Source organism: Ostrea edulis, chromosome 9 (genome assembly GCF_947568905.1).
Source record: "Ostrea edulis chromosome 9, xbOstEdul1.1, whole genome shotgun sequence".
NCBI lineage: Eukaryota > Metazoa > Mollusca > Bivalvia > Ostreida > Ostreidae > Ostrea > Ostrea edulis.
Window position 1 is genome coordinate 50,051,367 of NC_079172.1, and position 18,860 is coordinate 50,070,226.

The 18,860-nt window shown below is 34.7% G+C and overlaps 1 protein-coding gene across 2 annotated transcripts in view; it reads right to left on the reverse strand.

Moving 5' to 3' along the window:
- Window positions 1-18,740, reverse strand: part of LOC125657982 (E3 ubiquitin-protein transferase MAEA-like) — a 24,736-nt gene extending 5,996 nt beyond the window's left edge. The window contains exons 1-6 of one of the 2 annotated variants that reach the window (XM_048888970.2): window positions 18,630-18,740; window positions 14,512-14,700; window positions 8,804-9,007; window positions 7,280-7,402; window positions 7,077-7,153; window positions 6,690-6,798 (exon numbers count right to left, since the gene is read on the reverse strand). In XM_048888970.2, coding sequence (XP_048744927.1) covers window positions 6,690-6,798; window positions 7,077-7,153; window positions 7,280-7,402; window positions 8,804-9,007; window positions 14,512-14,700; window positions 18,630-18,668 — 741 coding nt within the window. In that variant the 5' untranslated portion in view covers window positions 18,669-18,740. Of the gene's footprint in view, window positions 1-6,689; window positions 6,799-7,076; window positions 7,154-7,279; window positions 7,403-8,803; window positions 9,008-14,511; window positions 14,701-18,226; window positions 18,363-18,629 lie in introns of those variants that run through there. The other variant, XM_048888971.2, reaches the window with a different exon arrangement.
- Between the last annotated feature and the right edge of the window lie 120 nt (window positions 18,741-18,860).

Genomic DNA, 18,860 nt, shown 5'->3' on the forward strand with positions numbered 1-18,860 from the left:
CGTGGTATGTATTGACTAAATAACCCTCATACAAGGAATACACACCCTAAATAAACATTCATTCTCTCACTGTGATAACAAAGAGAACTGACCCTTAAGAAATAAGATTATAATTTTTTTTTTAAATTTAAGTGATGCACTATAGCATTTCATGAAAAGTATCCAGGTGTAAAGAGTTAAAAGTTCATACCCTCCTGTATTTTCAAAAATGAAATTCTACTTTCATTTCTGTCAGAATTTTTAGCTGTTAAAATAAATGTACTATATCCTGTGAATTTTCAATATTTTTAAAAAAGGTCCTGCGGCTTTCAGTTTGAGAAAAACCAATATTAATGTAAATAAGCTAAATACATATGTATATATATCCAATAAGTTTATCAAACACAAATTGATGTCATTCTTTCTTTATTTTACATATTTAACTTTCTTTCCTTTAAGTTCTTAAGTTCAACCATTCTATTTAAATCATCTAGAATATGAAATTTTCTAATTTTTCAAGAAACTCGGAGTCAAATAAATGCTTTAAACGGGTTGGGAACACTTCCCCTACAGTGAGATCTTCTTGCTAAAACGCGATTATCCTTCTCTAGCGAGAATAAATATATCCCGTACAACTGAGAAAATCACCCAAAAATCATCCCTCTTCGTGTTTTACGTGAAAGGAAGAAAAAGTGCTAAAATGTCTGATACTTATGCAAATACATTAATCAAAACAAAAACACTCACAATGTGCATTGGATTTCAGACTGCCTCCCTCTAATGCAGCAACTTTGATATGCAATTTCTTGACTGTGTTGTAAATTTTACAGAGACAATTCGTGTCATGTTGAGTGTGCATCACACATATTCAGCATTGCACGGAATTTGCCATTATTTTCAATAAAGACACCAAATGGTAATGTTTACTTTCTCGTTAAAGAGGGATAATCCTGTTTTAGCGAGATCTTGCTATAGGGGAATTGTTCCCAACCTGTTAAAGGTCGGACATTATGATGAAAAATATAGAAATGTGTCATGAGTCCTGTTCACTTATAGCGATGATTAAATTGAAATCTAAGTATGAAGTTTTTGTTATTCATTTATCTAAAAAATATTGGAGCCCATGTTTTACCAAGTCTTCCAGTTGCCATTTTTTAAATCAAAATGGAAAGTAGCGTCATTAGTTATTATTTACAGATCACCAGCAACATCACAATAATCATCAATCACTCCAACATGTCCTCTCTACATTAATTTGTTGTCATATTGAGGTCAGGTTGAAGTGATGACACGAGAGTGCACTGCTGACCGCATAGACGATCATCAAAAAAGTTCATAGGAATTGTGCTGCTTATACACCATGAGTCTGAGATTTGCTTTGAAAATTCCCGACTGACAACCCTGATGTGGCATGAAGTTGGAAGACTTTGGATCTAGACCTGAAGTAAACAGGTTGTGGATTAGAGGTGCGATGGTCAAGAGACCTAAACATTGCACCATATGACTTACGTCAGTGACTTGTCCAAATGATGCCTGTTGGCCCCATCTAAGCTCAGTAATCATGGGAGAAATCAATGATTTTAAAAAACATATGAAAAAGAGCACTGTTTCATTATTTTTATTTCAGCTTGTAGGTTTTCATTTTAGCCTGTGGATTTTATACCCATAGGCTAAACGTTAATTTCAACCCCTGAATTGGTCAATTTTTGGCAGTCCCCCCTCCCTTCTTAAGGCCCCAGGGGTGCAGGATTCCTGAAATATACAACTTATGTCCCCCTTGTCCCAAAGAAGATGTTATTTAAGTGTTTTACATATAAACACTATATACTAACTTTGACTCCACCCTGGGGTCAGAACCCCTACCCCGGGCATCATGAAATTTAAAATTTTGGTAGAGGCCTTCCTGCTTTACAACATTATGCATTTAGTTTTTCTTACACATGTGTTGCTATAGAGAAAAAGATTTTTGAAAATTTGTCAATTTGTGGCAGTTTTTGTCCCACCCTTAAGGCCCCAGATGTGCAGGAGCCTTGAAATTTACAATTTATGTCCCCCTTATCTAAAAGATGCTTCATACCAAAGAACTAAAGCCAAAATTGCATGATTTGGCCCTGTCAATCCTTGAAAATAAAACTTTATATCTATGAAACAAAACGTAGACCAGACTTTACTTAGAAATTATACTGTTAATTTCCATATCGAGTTTAGTACAGGAAACAGCACGAGCGTACATGTAATTATATGCATTGAAACCGGATGCGGTATGGCAGAAATATCTATTTTTGATAGAAATTCTGAACTTTATTTAATGATTTTTTATGGGTGCCATTCTTGAACCACGATATTTTATATACGGTTAAATTGTTATCACAAAAATATTTTGTATTAGTTTCGTGTTGGTTCATGTGCAGCGCCATATGTTATGCGATGATTTTTTTTATTTTTGAAACTTGCCTTATAGCTTTCCGGATAACCGTTTTAAGTGGTGGAATTGGGCATGAAATTGAATATTTTTATTGTGTTTTGTCACGATTGGAATCAAACAGTAATCTATTCACTGTTAATATTAATTATCCCATTATTTGTCGAATCTCACTCGAGTTGCGATGATCGAAGATAGGGAATTCCCAATGTGATAAAAATAGATCCATATAAATATAACGGGTATCTTTAAAAGATTTCAAAGCTGTGAAATTTTGAGACTTTGTTATGTTATTTGTTTTAAATAATAATAGATGAATTAAGCAATCACTTCACGCTAGGTTCCCTAACTAAACATCCGCACTAATGAACACTTTCCAAATTTTTTGTTTCTCAGTTCCTGCATAAGGAATGATGTCGCCTATCAGGCTGACAAAATTTTCATATTTTTAATTTATATAGGAAAAATGACTGGTTTATACAATTCTCAATTTGACATAATTAATAAAGTGTTAATCGGGGATAGACGGGCATAATTATGTTTTTATTATAATCATTATGTACCGAGATTCGATCTTTTCATGAAAAATAAATTGATATCAACATCGGTCTTGAAGTTCACAATAAGTTTTTTGAGACACCATCGATTCTGGATAAGTGTAGCCTAATGTCATTGTGAATTTGTTTCTAGCCAGTAAATAAAGACATAAATCAACAGGGTAAATTTTAAACGCATGCAGAGACATTATAACGTTTGAATGACAAACACAAATCGGACTTAAATGCAGGAATGCTCTTCTGATTTTAAAAATCTAAGCAATTTATTTAGCAAGAAAATGCCAAAGCATTTTTCTACAATTCGGTAGTTTCAGCGAGTTTGGCGAGAGGTTTAGTGAACACAGAGCACCCGATTCTGCTTTTATTAATTCATTAAGCGCACCTTTCGTCAGTATTGATGTTTTCTCTTAATTGACAAATATATATGTTCTAGCACTTGTAAGTTTAACATCTTTTGAAGCTTAATTGATAATTTTCAAATATTTTTATTAGGGATGTTAACGAGTACTAAACAATCACTCGGTGATCATCGACTAAATTTTTCATAGTGGAGTACTCGTTGAAAATAGCTTTTTCAAGTAATGTCCATAAATCCTTACAGCTATATCTCCTGAGAAGAGGGAGAATGTTCGCCACTCTGAATTAAAGCTCTACCTCTCCGAAAAATCCACTTGTTTGGAAGAAAAGGAAAGGAGGGAAAACCGCTTTCCTCTCCTTCTTAGCCAATGAGTTTTTTGTCGGTGCCTTGACGACCAAATCATTTTTTAACAAGTACATTGTGCATACGTTTATATGATTTATATGGTTCTTTTTATGCCTAAGTACACATGCACTTTGATTGTTGCTTGTACAGCTTTACATTATCCAAATAAAAACAAGAGGTACTGTGAGCAATGCTCACTAAGAATACCCCCCGCTTACCCCAATCTCCCAAAGGGTGTTGGTAATAGGTATAAACTACCTCTTTTCTGAGTGTAAAAAACAAATGGCATGACAAACCGAACCATATTGCTACTTCGATGTCCAGTGTGCTTGACCTTTGACCTTTTGACCCCAAAATCGATATGGAACATCTTCATCCCATGGGTAGTCCATATGTATGATATGGTGACGGTAGGTGGAAAGGATAACGCTTTAGAGCCCGGAAACCATATTGCTACTTCAATGTCCAGTGCGCTTGACCTTTGACCTTTTGACCCCAAAATCGATAGGGAACATCTTCATCCTATGGGTAGTCCATATGTATGATATGGTCACGGTAGGTGAAAAGGATAATGCTTTAGAGCCCGGAAACCATTGCGTCTACAGACGGACGGACAGACAGACGGACAACCCGATTCCAGTATACCCCCCCCCCCCCCCCCCAACTTGTTGCGGGGGGTATAATTACTGTGATGGATTAATTTCAGGTCTAGGGTAAGTGTATAACGCACATCCTCAACGTTGGATTAATTTCCTTGAAAAAATGCACGGCGCACCCCCAAAATTTTCTCAGAAAAAAGCATACCTTAGTGTGTTTATTTCGCACAAAAACATAATTAATATGATGTCTTTAATTCAATCAAACAAATAGATAATCGGCTATCTAGATAAACAATCGTTATCGACAACCTTTCATCCCGTGCCGTGTACATGTGGCTATCCAGGTGCGCCGAGGTGTGACTCATGACTTAGATACACTTATACCATGTTCCGTTTTTTTTAAACAAGTACTCGACTATCGCTCGACTAAAGCGTCCGAGTATTCGACTAGGCTATCCGAGTAAAATTGACATTACTAATTTTTATGTTCTGATAAACTTTCAACTAGACTTGTCCAATTGAAGCCTAAACCGGCAAGCATATAAACAGTGTGATTAAAAATTAGAATTCGATAAAATAACAGGTTTGCGATAATATTCTTTTTTTTAAAAAACCACACACTATTCTAATTATCTAATTTTATTTTATTTGTATAAAATGTTTTCCATTAAAAATAGGAATTCAATTGCATTAATTCTTTTCAATCAACCCACTCCCCAGTAAATCCACTAATGATTACAACACACTTCTGGAATCTTTGTGAGAGCGACAACAAATGAACTGAATGATACAACACTGGCATCCTCATTGAATTTCACAAGCTTACATGCAGAACAATTTTTTTTCATATGATGTCGTATTTATTATGAAAATGAATATTCATTGTATCTGCAAATACACGAGGAAATTTAATGAAGAACTGAATAATATCAAGTGATACATTTTTTTCTGTTATGCCATTCAGTAAATATTGATTTAGTTAACTTTAAAACTACCTAAACAATACGACGTCAAAATGACGTTACAACGTAAATGCATTTATTTCATTGCTATATAGAGGAAATTGGATATAATTAATTGTTTTAGAAAGCAGATGTTGTAGCCTTTGGACCCCCAAAAGATTATAAAATTTGGATACAGGGCCATTTTTCATGATTTCTGGCTCTAGTCCTTTGAAAAGAATTGGAAAGGTAGTTATCAAGGAAAAGTTAAAAATTTCTACTGTTCAGACATATAATAACTGACCATTTTGGCCCCACCCTGAGAGCAAAACCCCTACCCATGGGATCATCAAATTCACAATTTTGGTAAAGGACTACCTGTTCTTTCTAAATATCCAAATGTTATTCAAGTGTTTTACACATAAACAATATATATACTAAGATTAGCCCCACCCTGGGGTCAGAGCCCCTACCCCAAGAATCATGAAATTTACAATTTTGGTAGAGGCCTTCCTGCTCTACATCACTATGCATTTAGTTTTTCTTACACATGTAAGATTTTTTAAAATAGGTCAATTTTTAGCAGTGTTTGCCTTGTCCCTTGGGCCCCAAGGGTGCAGGAGTCCTGAAATTGTAAATTTATGTCCCCCTTGTCCAAAAGATGCTTCATACCAAATTTGAAAAGAATTGGAATAATAGCTATCAAGAAGAAGATAAAAATGTTCAATTGTTATTGCACGATGGAAGACAACCAATAGGTCAATGAAATGAAATTTATTTAAAAAATAAACCGCAATTGCAGTTTGTAATGTCATGTTCACTAAAAAACATTTTTTTTTCTTCTTGTAAATCTCGTTCAATACGGGTTTGCTCTTGTATGATACATGTATTGTGTACATTTACATTTTAAAATTATTGGCAAGCAGCAAAAACTTCGATAACTAGAAATATTTTTTCATTCACTATAGGTTCAGTTATCTTTGTCTACAAGGTATCCAGCTATAAAGCAGTTCCATTTATAATGTAGTTCAAATCCTCAGTGCTTGTTTTCTAAATATATTCATTGAAATAAAATAGATAGATGAGCTTACACAAATTAAAAATTTCTACATCATTTTACTATAGCAAGGGATACAAATCATTTTAGTCTTAAGCTACAGAGCTATATTTTTCAAAGCTACACTGCTAGTATTGCTATTTTAACATTTCAAAAATTGTGGTAAATATAGTCACTAAGGATACAATGTCTTAATTGTCAATGACTTCTACTGTGCACCTCAATTATCTCACCATTGCTTCCAGGGACGACATAGAGCCACTTTTGATACTGTCCACTGCCTACTTTGTATACAGTACTTGTTCTCCCACTCAACCCCCTCAGAAAAATCATGCCCATTCTACACAGATACTGATTTTGATGAAAATAAAACTCCCTACATTTTGAGGAGTTCTACGTTATTGACATATCAAAATGAAAAATGATCTCACTCTGTATGGTGCAATGGTTGTATTAGCAGGATATGCCAAAAGTCCCATAACTCTCTGAACATCAAGTAACTGGTCATCTACAAGATTAACGAAATATCGCCTGGCATGTCTGAAAAAAAAAAAAAACAAGATATGTTTGCTATAACCACACTTCCATGGCAACTAAGTTCTAAAGTGGATATTTTTTCCTATTCCTTTTTCAAAATATCTTTGGTAATGAAGGTCATACTCTTTAAACACATGACCCTGAAAGCAATTTCAGACAAGTTTTCCACTGAACAAATCCATCTATATTGTTCCATTGCATTGTTTATAGTTTTAGCTCTACACTCATTCCTCTAGGAATTTAGCAGAACCACTGTGTTCAGTAAATACATGTATATATACCTGACAGCTTCTAGTCGCTTGTCCTCTCTGACCAACTCAATGAATTCTTGTTGTCTAAGCTTGAACTCCAAAGTGCTCTAAAATTACTTACCAATATCAATTTGTGCATATATGCAAAATTGTTAAAAATATTTTCAGATCTTGTCTCAAATAAAACTTCAGGTAAATATCCATCAGTCTAATGTTTATTCATCAAGTCTTACCTTATTTTTACGTAATTTGGATTTGTTGTCATAGCACCATGCAAGACATGGAGTGGTCTCCCTCCTTATCAGGGACTCCTCTACCTCTCTGGAGGTCAGAAACAAGTCAATATTCGTAAGATCCTACATAAAAAGAAATTTAAATCAATGACATTTTATGTTATGGATGTTTAACACCCAGATATTTACCAGTATGTCTCCTTTACAAAAATAGTCTGTGTTTACAAAAATCATCCACACAGATATCTGACTTCTGTGTAATTATTGTGTTGTATAGCTATAGCATTACCTGGATATCTGAATGTTGTGTAGTTATAACATTACCTGGATATTTTAATGTGTAGTTATTACATTACCTGGATATCTAAATGCTGTGTAGTTATTACATTACCTGGATATTTGAATGTTGTGTAGTTATTATATTACCTAGATATCTAAATGCTGTGTAGTTATTACATTACCTAGATATCTGAATGTTGTGTAGTTATAACATTACCTAGATATCTGAATGTTGTGTAGTTATTACATTACCTAGATATCTAATTGTGTAGTTATTACATTACCTGGATATCTGAATGTTGTGTAGTTATCACATTACCTGGATATTTGAATGTTGTGTAGTTATAACATTACCTAGATATCTAATTGTGTAGTTATTACATTACCTGGATATCTGAATGTTGTGTAGTTATAACATTACCTGGATATCTGAATGTTGTGTAGTTATTACATTACCTAGATATCTGAATGTTGTGTAGTTATTACATTACCTGGATATCTGAATGTTGTGTAGTTATTACATTACCTAGATATCTAATTGTGTAGTTATTACATTATCTGCATATCTAAATGCTGTGTAGTTATTACATTACCTAGATATCTGAATGTTGTGTAGTTATAACATTACCTAGATATCTGAATGTTGTGTAGTTATTACATTACCTAGATATCTAATTGTGTAGTTATTACATTACCTGGATATCTGAATGTTGTGTAGTTATCACATTACCTGGATATTTGAATGTTGTGTAGTTATTACATTACCTAGATATCTAAATGTTGTGTAGTTATTACATTACCTAGATATCTGAATGTTGTTTAGTTATTACATTACCTAGATATCTGAATGTTGTGTAGTTATTACATTACCTGGATATCTGAATGTTGTGTAGTTATTACATTACCTGGATATCTGAATGTTGTGTACTTATTACATTACCTGGATATCTGAATGTTGTGTACTTATTACATTACCTGGATATCTGAATGTTGTGTACTTATTACATTACCTGGATATCTGAACGTGTACTTATTACATTACCTGGATATCTGAATGTGTAGTTATTACATTACCTGGATATCTGAATGTGTGTAGTTATTACATTACCTGGATATCTGAATGTTGTGTAGTTATTACATTACCTGGATATCTGAATGTTGTGTAGTTATTACATTACCTGGATATCTGAATGTTGTGTACTTATTACATTACCTGGATATCTGAATGTGTACTTATTACATTACCTGGATATCTGAATGTTGTGCCAACATGATGGCTGTGTTGTAGTATCCAGATCTCAGGAAGTATTCCACCAGCATTCTATCTAGTCTTTTCTTCTGCCATAGAGGCCGACTGTGTGGCTGTAAACACTCCGCCTCCTTTAGATGCTCCACTCGACGTTTGATCACCTTGGCTGCCTCCAGCTCTTCATTTATGCTTTCTTCTGCCTACATCAAGCATCAACAATATTTCTTATTGGTGAATAAGTTTGAATTTCTTTTCAACATTTAGAGGTTATTGACAGAGTATCAGAAAACATGCCCATCTGAGGTAATATTGCACAGTAAAGTAAACCAGACTTGCAACTGAGAGTGGAAATATTTCCTGATATTCAGTCAATAACCTTTATATTGCATAGTTTTGAAATTCAATGAACTTCTTACACACATTTCTTCACATCTTCGGTTGCAGACAAAGTTTTTGTACCCATTATTATTGTAAACTGACTTGACATCACTATCATTATGTATACAGACATGACATCACAAAGAGTTAAAGTAGTCCCCAGGTATTTATAGCAGTACAAGTTTTTGTAGTATATTAAAGCCAGGGTATCCTCTACAGAAACTAATATCAAAATGTGCTGGAACATTAAAATATTGCATATAGAATTATATATGCTGTAAATAACATTTCAATCTTTTATATAAATTCACAAGGTTGGAATGACATGAAAATAACATTGTCAATAAAATTAATTTGGTTTATTGTATGATTAAATATTTCTGAGCTTTCTGATTGGCCGAGATCCAACAAACTAGAATAAATAGAAAGTTATGTTCACCTCCTTGTGACTTTGATGTGAAATGACATCATTTTTACAATAGCAGTCAAAAATATATTGGATTTCCAAAATTGATACTATCAATTATCATGTTTTGGTTGTTCCACAAAGATTTGCATCTCTACTCACTTTTGACTACGTTTTGCACTAAGGTTGACTTCGATCATGAACTGTAGTAACAATTGTTGAGCTATGGTGACATTGAACCCAATCTAAAGATGGCTAATCAGGTACCGTTTGGTAAGCTCTAGTAACCCTGATTTAAATTCAGTCAAGTAATAAACAAAAACTTGTCTCTAATCCCTTGTGACTATGTTTTGTACTCTAACTGTAAACAAAGATGGCTGACCGGGTGTTGTTGACTAAACTTCACCAGCCAGTTTCAATGTTTTAGATAGTTCAATCATATAATAAAACAGACATTTTCTCAGTCAATATGACATAGTACAGTATTCATCTTGCTCTTTTCTAGTAGGTAAAGCATTGTATTGACCTCAAAATTACACCAAAGGTAATGAACAATCACTTACAAAAAATGATGTTTCAGTGATGTATCAGACGTAAGATCACAGATATAGTCTTGAAAATTAATTGTTTTTACAGTGATTTTAAAAATGATTGTCGCTGTCAAACACGGGAAATTCTATTTCTTATGCAATATATTCAGTGTAAAATAAAGACAGTAAATCTATTATAAACTGTTACTCAAGATACTGAATGTTTCTCTGATATTAATGTCCCCGTCTACTTGAGAATGAATTCATAAACTTCGTAATGCCAATATCGACATTCAAAGGTCTACCATAATTACCTGCGATGTGTGGTTTATTATAAGTTGCATCATTACATTAATATAATTTGTTCTGATGATGCCAAACGATTGTCTAAGATTGAAATTGGGCACCCACATACACACTGTCAGATTTCCAGTTATGTTAAAATTTTTGGTTTTTTAAATAAAACGAATTTAACTACAATGAATAGCCTGCTGAATCCCTAAGGTGTTTACAAATAGAAATCCACTTCAATTTATACCACATGACATCTATTTATTGGCTGGTAGATACATCAGGCGAATCATGCCAGGGGTGCAAATAAGTACTCACCCACTCGCAAATGTGACTAAAAAGCCTCTGTGGGCCCCTAATAGTCTACTTCTAATCACCCACTTGGCGCCCATAAAATTTCAATTGTAATTTTTCTGTGTCACTAAATTCAGTTCCAAGTTGAAGTAAATCAGACCTGCTGTTAACTATTGGCTAATTATGAGTCAATCTTAACCATGTTAACCTTAGAACTGTATCCAGCATGGCACTAATTTCCATGGTGATTCCTATTACATGTAGTAATATTCATGGTTTGATTCATGACTTTTTTCACCACAAATACTTTTTAAGCAATTGGATAATAAACTTTTAAGATAGGTATTCTACAACATTGCTGAACTATAATGTTTCATTCAAAATGCAGTTTCCTATACAGAACTGTGCAAACGAATATATAAGAAGCGTCCGCGGTCCAGAATGTCGTTACAAAAATAATTTTTGTACATTGGTTAGTTAAAAGCGTAAAATGATGGTATCCATGGGATATATATATATATTTTTTCATTGATGTAATGTATGAAATGATAAAAATTGTCAATTTGGATGTGGGCTAAATGTTTTCAATTTGGGTGCCTAAAAGTTCAAAGTTCTACAGAGATAAGAAACTTGGATGTAAACTAACAATTCATGCTATTTTTCTAAGTTCAGGGACCATAACTTAATGAAAAATCAACAGACCCGAGACAAAATTCGAACTTGATCTGTAACTTGTTATGGCAAAGTAATGTACCAAATATCAAATGAATATCTGCAAGCACAACCAAAAAAAGTCCGGAAAACTGATTATTCATGCTATTTTTCTAACTTTTCATAACTTAATGAAAAATCAACGGACCGAGATGAAATTCGAACTTGACCTGTAACATGTTAAGCAATGTACCAAATATCAAAAGAATATCTGCAAGCACAATTAAACAAGCATTCTGAGAGTATTGCATGGCAATACATAGTCCCCTACCGGTTGCAAAAATTACTGTACCACAACATTATTCAAAGTTCATTATGTAGGTTATGGTAAAAGGGAAAATTGGGGAACCAGGATAGGAAATCAACTACTATTCGAGTAGAGACTAGACCAGGGGGAAAAAAGAGAAATTTATAATTAGGTCTAATTAGGTCTTCAACCAAGTCAATAAACTGTGACATGTAGATGATTATAAATAATCTAGCTACATTGTTGTATTACTATGCTAGAAGTTATAATGAGTGTAGTACTCTTATCTACAGAGATAAGAAACTTGGATGTAAACTAACAATTCATGCTATTTTTCTAAGTTCAAGGGCCATAACTTAATGAAAAATCAACGGACTGAGACAAAATTCGAACTTGATCTGTAACTTGTTATGGTAAAGCAATGTACCAAATATCAAATGAATATCTGCAAGCACAACCAAAAAAAGTCTGGAAAACTGATAATTTATGCTATTTTTCTCATTCAGTCCAAGGCCCATAACAAAGTAAACAAGAGATGTTTGTAAAACACATATGCCCCCATGGTGCAAAATTGAAAAGGGTTATACACACACACATCATTTAATTGAGAGTAGTATCATCAATTCAAAATATTGAGCAGACAATATCTTCCTATGTCAAGAGTGGATTGACCATGTGACCTAAAAATCAATAGGGGTCATCAACTCCTGAAGATGTACCAGTGTACCAAGTTTGATGTCTGTCAAGCAAAGGGTTCTCAAGATATTGAAGGGATAGTATATTCCTATGTCCAGTTTGACCCTTGACCTTTGACCATGTGACCTCAAATTCATTAGTAGTCATCTTCTCCTGATGATGTACCACTGTACCAAGTTTGATGTCTGTCAAGCAATGGTTTCTCAAGATATTGAACAGACAGTATATTCAAATGTCCAGTTTGACCCTTGACCTTAGACCATGTGACCTCAAATTCAATAGGAGTAATCTTTTCCTGAAGATGTACCAGTGTACCAAGTTCGATGTCTGTCAAGCAAAGGGTTCTCAAGATATTGACCGGACAGTATATTCCTATGTCCAGTTTGACCCTTGACCTTTGACCATGTGACCTCAAAATCAATATGGGTCATCTTCTTCTAAAGATATACCAGTGTACCAAGTTTGATGTCTGTCAAGCAAAGGATTCTTGAGACATTCCGTGGTCAATATATTCCTATGTCCAGTTTGACCCTTGACCTTTGACCATGTGACCTCAAAATCAATCGGTGTCATCTTCTCCTGATGATATAACAGTGTACCAAGTCTGATGTCTGTCAAGCAAAGGGTTCTCAACATATTGAGCGGACAGTATATTCCTATGTACAGAGTAGATTGACCCTTGACCTTTAACCTTTTGACCTGAAAAAACAATAGGGGTCCTCTTCTTTTTATAACCAACCCACATATGAAATATCATTACAATCAAGTGAATGGTTCTCAAGATATTGAGCGGACAACTCCTGGTCTACCACATGGGGTTAAGAACAGCAGTTTGACCTTGACCTTTGACCACGTGACCTGAAAATCCATAGGGATCATCTACTCTCTAAGGAAAGCCTCTGTATCAATTTTGGCTATTATCAAGCAAAGGGGTCAAAAGATATTGAGTGGACAACACATGGGCTTAAGACCAGAGGTTTGACCTTGACCTTTGACCATGTGACCTGAAGGTAAAAAGGGATCATCTGCTCTCCAAGGACAACCCTTGTAGCAAGTTTGGTAGTTATCATGCATAGGGGTCAAAAGTTATTGAGTGGACAACATATGGTCTACCACATGGGGTAAAGACCAGCAGTTTGGCCTTGACCTTTGACCATGTGACCTGAAAAATCAATAAGGATCATCTACTCTCCAGGGGCAAACCCCTGTACCAAGTTTGGTTGTTATCAAGCAAAGGGGTCGAAAGATATTGAGCGGACAACACATGGTCTACAGACCGACCGACCGACCAACAGTTGCAAAACAATATGCCCCCTCTTTTTCAAAGGGGGGCATAAAAATCAACGAAGTGGGATTAAATTTGAACTTGATAAGTAACTTGTTATGGCAAAGCAATGTACCAAATATAAAATAAATATCTGTAAGAACATAGAAAAATTGCGGAAAACTGGACTGACGGAGCGCAAACCTAAAGACCCTTCGACTTTGTCGGTAGGGGACTAAAAAAAAATACCGACCTACCTACCCACCTTGAAAAATGTTGGTCGGAGTACATCAACAAAATTTTTTTTAATGATGGCCTCTTCCCTGCATGCGTAACAGCATCTTCACAGTCAAAGGTTTGCACTCCTCATATGAAAGTTGACAGTGTGAAGATGGTTTACCAATCACATTAAAATAGTTACTCTTCCTTGTTGTCAGGTGAACTCATTAAGAAAATACTATTTGAGTACAACTCTTGTTTTATAAATAGATTTCTAGATAAACTTGAAGAAATAAACAGATCACCAGTACATCACGAGGATGCATGAGTAATTCTATCAGATTAACCAAATAAATTGTGCATTCTCATGATGCTGATCTGTTTATTTCTTCCAGTTTATAACATTTACATCTGTATCCACTCTTGACAATCTTCTGCAATTTAACCTGACAGTGTTAGTTTCCAGTTTTAACCTGACAGTGTTAGTTTCCAGTTTTAACCTGACAGTGTTAGTTTCCAGTTCTAACCTGACAGTGTTAGTTTCCAGTTTTGACCTTAAGGTGTTAGTTTCCAGTTTTGACCTTAAGGTGTTGGTTTCCAGGTTTAACCTTAAGGTGTTGGTTTCCAGTTTTGAACTTGTTTGATGTGGATGTCCTATTTGTAGTTACCTTTCTCTTAAGGAAACAGAGTTTTTCCACCATATTGTCCAGAGCTAGGGACACCTGCTGGATGGAAGGTGAATTCTGGTCTTGTAAACATTCTTCTACTTCACCGCTAGCTTGTTGGACGTGAGATACTTCTCTGTCAATGTTCTTCTGGCCAGAACGAAATTTCTTGTTGAGAATTTCATATGGTACCTTAAAAAATGAAAGACCCAATGATTTTAACTCTGAATAACAGTCAAAACAGCAAGAAGACCTTGTTACACAAAGCTCACCTGAGTGAAGTTGCTTTTATAGCTCGATAAGAATCAGTCTGATTAAAATCGAGCCTTCACTAGCTCTTCTGTATTTAGATTGTCGCATGAACAATCATTAAGTAAGAGCTAGTGACGATTCGATTCTAATCAGAATAGATAAGACTCAATTTTGAATCCATTCCTGTGGGTCTACTTACGACACTAATGGTTGTCCGATTGCCCGAGGCAAGTGAAAACCCAGTTCAGACAAGTGAAACTCAATACACACTTGCCCAATGGGGCAAGTGATTATTTAAGTAGGAAATGTGATAATTATAATAATTGTGTTCAGCTTGATGCATATCAAATATTAGAAAGTAAAGTTAAATTCTGTATTACTGAATTGTCAGTTTATTTTTAATACTACTACTGCTAGCGAAGATTGTACCATATCTTATCCTATCAGTAAGTCGTTCTGAATAACATAAATTATCCGGTGTACGACTTTTATCTTTTTCATGTTAGTGAGAAAATGGAGGCTCCACAACTGTCTCTCAAAGTATTTTAGTGAGGTAAACGCTCCAAAAGAATATGAAAATGGCAATGTTTAAAATGAAAATAAATCCGAATTAAAAAGAAAACGTAAGATTCAGCGGCATGACACCTGATTTTAAGGTTTGCTCAACACCGACAGCAGTATGATATGTACCTTGTGTCAGAAATTCATGCAGTGCTACACCCGCTATCGCCGGTACTTTGTATTTTCTTACCGGTAATATAATTTACAAAATTCCTAGCATCCATAAACATTTGATTGAGTTATCGAATAAAAACTGATTTGTTACACTTTTGAAACTTTTTAAAAATTGAAATAATACATTGAACATTTGAATCAAATACATATATATCAAAACTTTGCCTTATGTTACATCCCTTGTACGTTCTTTTGCGGGGAAAAGATCTATTTTCCTACAATGACCATTGAAATTTTCTTATTTACAACTGCCAATGACATTTTTCATCAATTTCATTCACCTACAATAATTCAACTTGAATGGCATAATTCACAGGTATAACCTCCTACACTGACCTGAAAGATGGGAAACTATTCTAGGAAAACTATTTTGGGAAAACTTAGCTATTCACCGATTGACTGACAGAGAGAGCTAACTGGTTGATAGGCGTATTAGAGTCGAATTTTTTTTTTGGCCAACTGAGTTTTTCATTTGGAAAAGTGAAAGTTCAAGTTTACTTGCCCGAAGGACAAGAGAGATAAAAAGTTAATGTCTATCCCTGGGCAGTGACTGCTTCTTTGACAAACATTCAGCATTTAGAAGCAAGAGTCACAGGTCTTTCATATCAACCGAGGTCCAATGTCATAGCAGGCTTTGACACATTAAAGAACCCTCACTGTTACGGCCTTTTGGGTGTCACTATAAATGCAGGTCATCTGCGGTGACTAGATGTTGGGATTCACATGAGTATCCAGACCTGAAGCTGTGGTTTAGATTGGTAAGAAAAAAATATGGAGTTGTCCTCTAGGTGTCTCATGAGGTGTTGGTATAGTACTTTACATGACACATAAGTTAGTGAGATGGGATGGTGGTGTTGGTCACCTTTCTTGTAGGTCTATACAATGTTGGTGTGGAGCCAGACTGATGGTAGAGAGCTGATGGTAAAGAACCAAAGTTGAGTAATAATTGGAACACTGCACCAAGGCCTGTTGGGAGTTGTTTCAAACAATTGATGAGTTGTTTTTTTTTTATAGAGCGAATGCAGTCCACATGCTTATTTTAAAATAGCTGTATTTATGTTTTGTGAGAGTTTATGGACTGCATTTACATCAATATTTATGTTGGTAAGAGGGTGACTGATGGCTGTGATCAGTACATCCAGTAGGGCCTTTGATGGGTCTTCCTTAGTAGGATTTAAATTATGCAGTACCATGTTACCCTTTTGAAGGTTGTCACTGGTCGATGAGCCATGGTCTTTTAAAGGTGTGATGCTGATGTTGTCCTGTTTCTTAGATTTGACATAATGTCAGAGGGTTTACTGTATGTTTGTCAAATTGAGTACAATCAAACATCTAAAGAACATTGATATGAAATCTAAAATTGTAATGTCAAAACAAGAACAATTAATAGAGGGCGAAGCCTTCTCACAACCCAAAGGGTCGTGAGAGCAGAGCTCTCCCTATAGGCAACACATATATATAGGTTTAAAAGGAAAATATGGAACTAATGAAAAATGAACCATACCAATGGAACTTAAAAATTTTGGTCAAAATGGTGACAATTCAATTGCAAGGACAAGTATTTCACCATTTTGAATCTCGTCAACCCAAGTGCAAGTAATTCCGAGATGTTAAATAACTTCCATAAAAGCCTGTAAACTATATTTTCTCAATATTTTACTCCTCAAATGACCTCAATTGTACCAGGTCTCCTTATGTTTGTAAATTTGCTATCTAATGCTAAATATGACGTCACAATGCACTTTGCATAGCAACTGTGTTATATTTCCCTCGTTCAACGAGTGAATGACCAGTCTATACGATATGTGTACACATCTTGTACCCAATCCAGCATTCAACAGAGTACTGAACATAAGTCCATCACGAAAAAGCTGATATCTCAGAAATTGCGTATTGTATCAGGTCTCCTTCTGTATGTCAACTTGCTAAACAACGGTAAATATGACATCACAACGCACTTTTTACATCAATAGCGTATATTTCCTGCATTCAATGAATAGGAAGATCAAAAGACATGTAACAAGATGGTTAAGATTCTTTGACAGCTGTCTGTACAAATCCGGATAACTTGGGAATTTCTTTAATCCAATTATTATTACAGACATTTGATGGAGGGCCGTGAGAGTGGAGCTCTCCCTATAGGTAACACGTATATACATGTTTAAAAGGAAAATATAGAAAACTAATGAAAAATTAAACCATACCTATGGAACTTGAAAATTTTGGTCCCAATGGCGTCGATTCGAATACTATTGAGTGGACATGTATTTCTCCATTTTGAATCTTGTATACACAAGTTCACGTCATTCTGAGATGTTGCATAAAATCCGTAAAAGCATGTAAATCTTATTTTCTTAATCATGTAGCCCCTCAAATCACTCCTGGTCTCGAGTAACGCAAAATTTGTAACTTGTCTCCTCCTATGTTTATGAATTTGCTAAACACCAATGCTGAATATGACGTCACAATGCACTGTTTACATCAGTTGCATATAGTTTCCTGCGTTCAATGAGAAGGCGGATCAAAAATGTCTAAAGTTAGAATACTTTGATTGAGCTGTCCTCACACGTTAGGTGCTACCTTCGGGATATTTTTTGTCGTGTTATAGATCTACATACTAATGCTAATACTTTTTGCTTCGCCCTCAAACACGGTCACGCCGTAAAGCATAATATTATCATTAATTTTTGCTTCGCCCTCAAACATGGTCATGCCATAAAACATATTCTACCATTGATAATTTTTAGTGCATCACAATATTTGTTCCAAACATCATCAAACACTATGATCAAAATATATCAAACAAGGTTTGCTGCAATACTCCCAGTGGGATCCCCGCGGTAAAGTCTATTGTTCAACCACTGCAATGCTTTAGAAACTTTTCAGTTCTACAAATTCAAATGTTAACATATCAGATAAAAAGAATGTCGGAGCTGCCCTTTCCCTAACAGTTGTACCGTCGACATACCAAATTCATTCATAGATTCAGATGCTGTTTTGACAATTTACAAATATTTCATGCGCAACTTCTGAACTGTAGCATCAAAACCAGACATAAAAGTCATATAGGTAATATAGACTTATTTGAACACATTACATATGATTCAAAAGTTTTCAACCAAATGATTCATTACTTTTAAAGTTGGATGTTCCAGTGATTTCACATCTGCCATTTTTTTTTTTTTTTTTTTTTTTTTTTCAGTCTGCTATTGGGTGCGTTTCGATGTTGTTAAATCTTATAAAATATATTCGTGACATGTTTTTATTTGCAAAATATAAAACTTGTTTAAAATTAGACTTTTATAAGAAATATTATGAATATAGAACAGATAATTTATACCATACAATTAAAAAATGCTCACTAA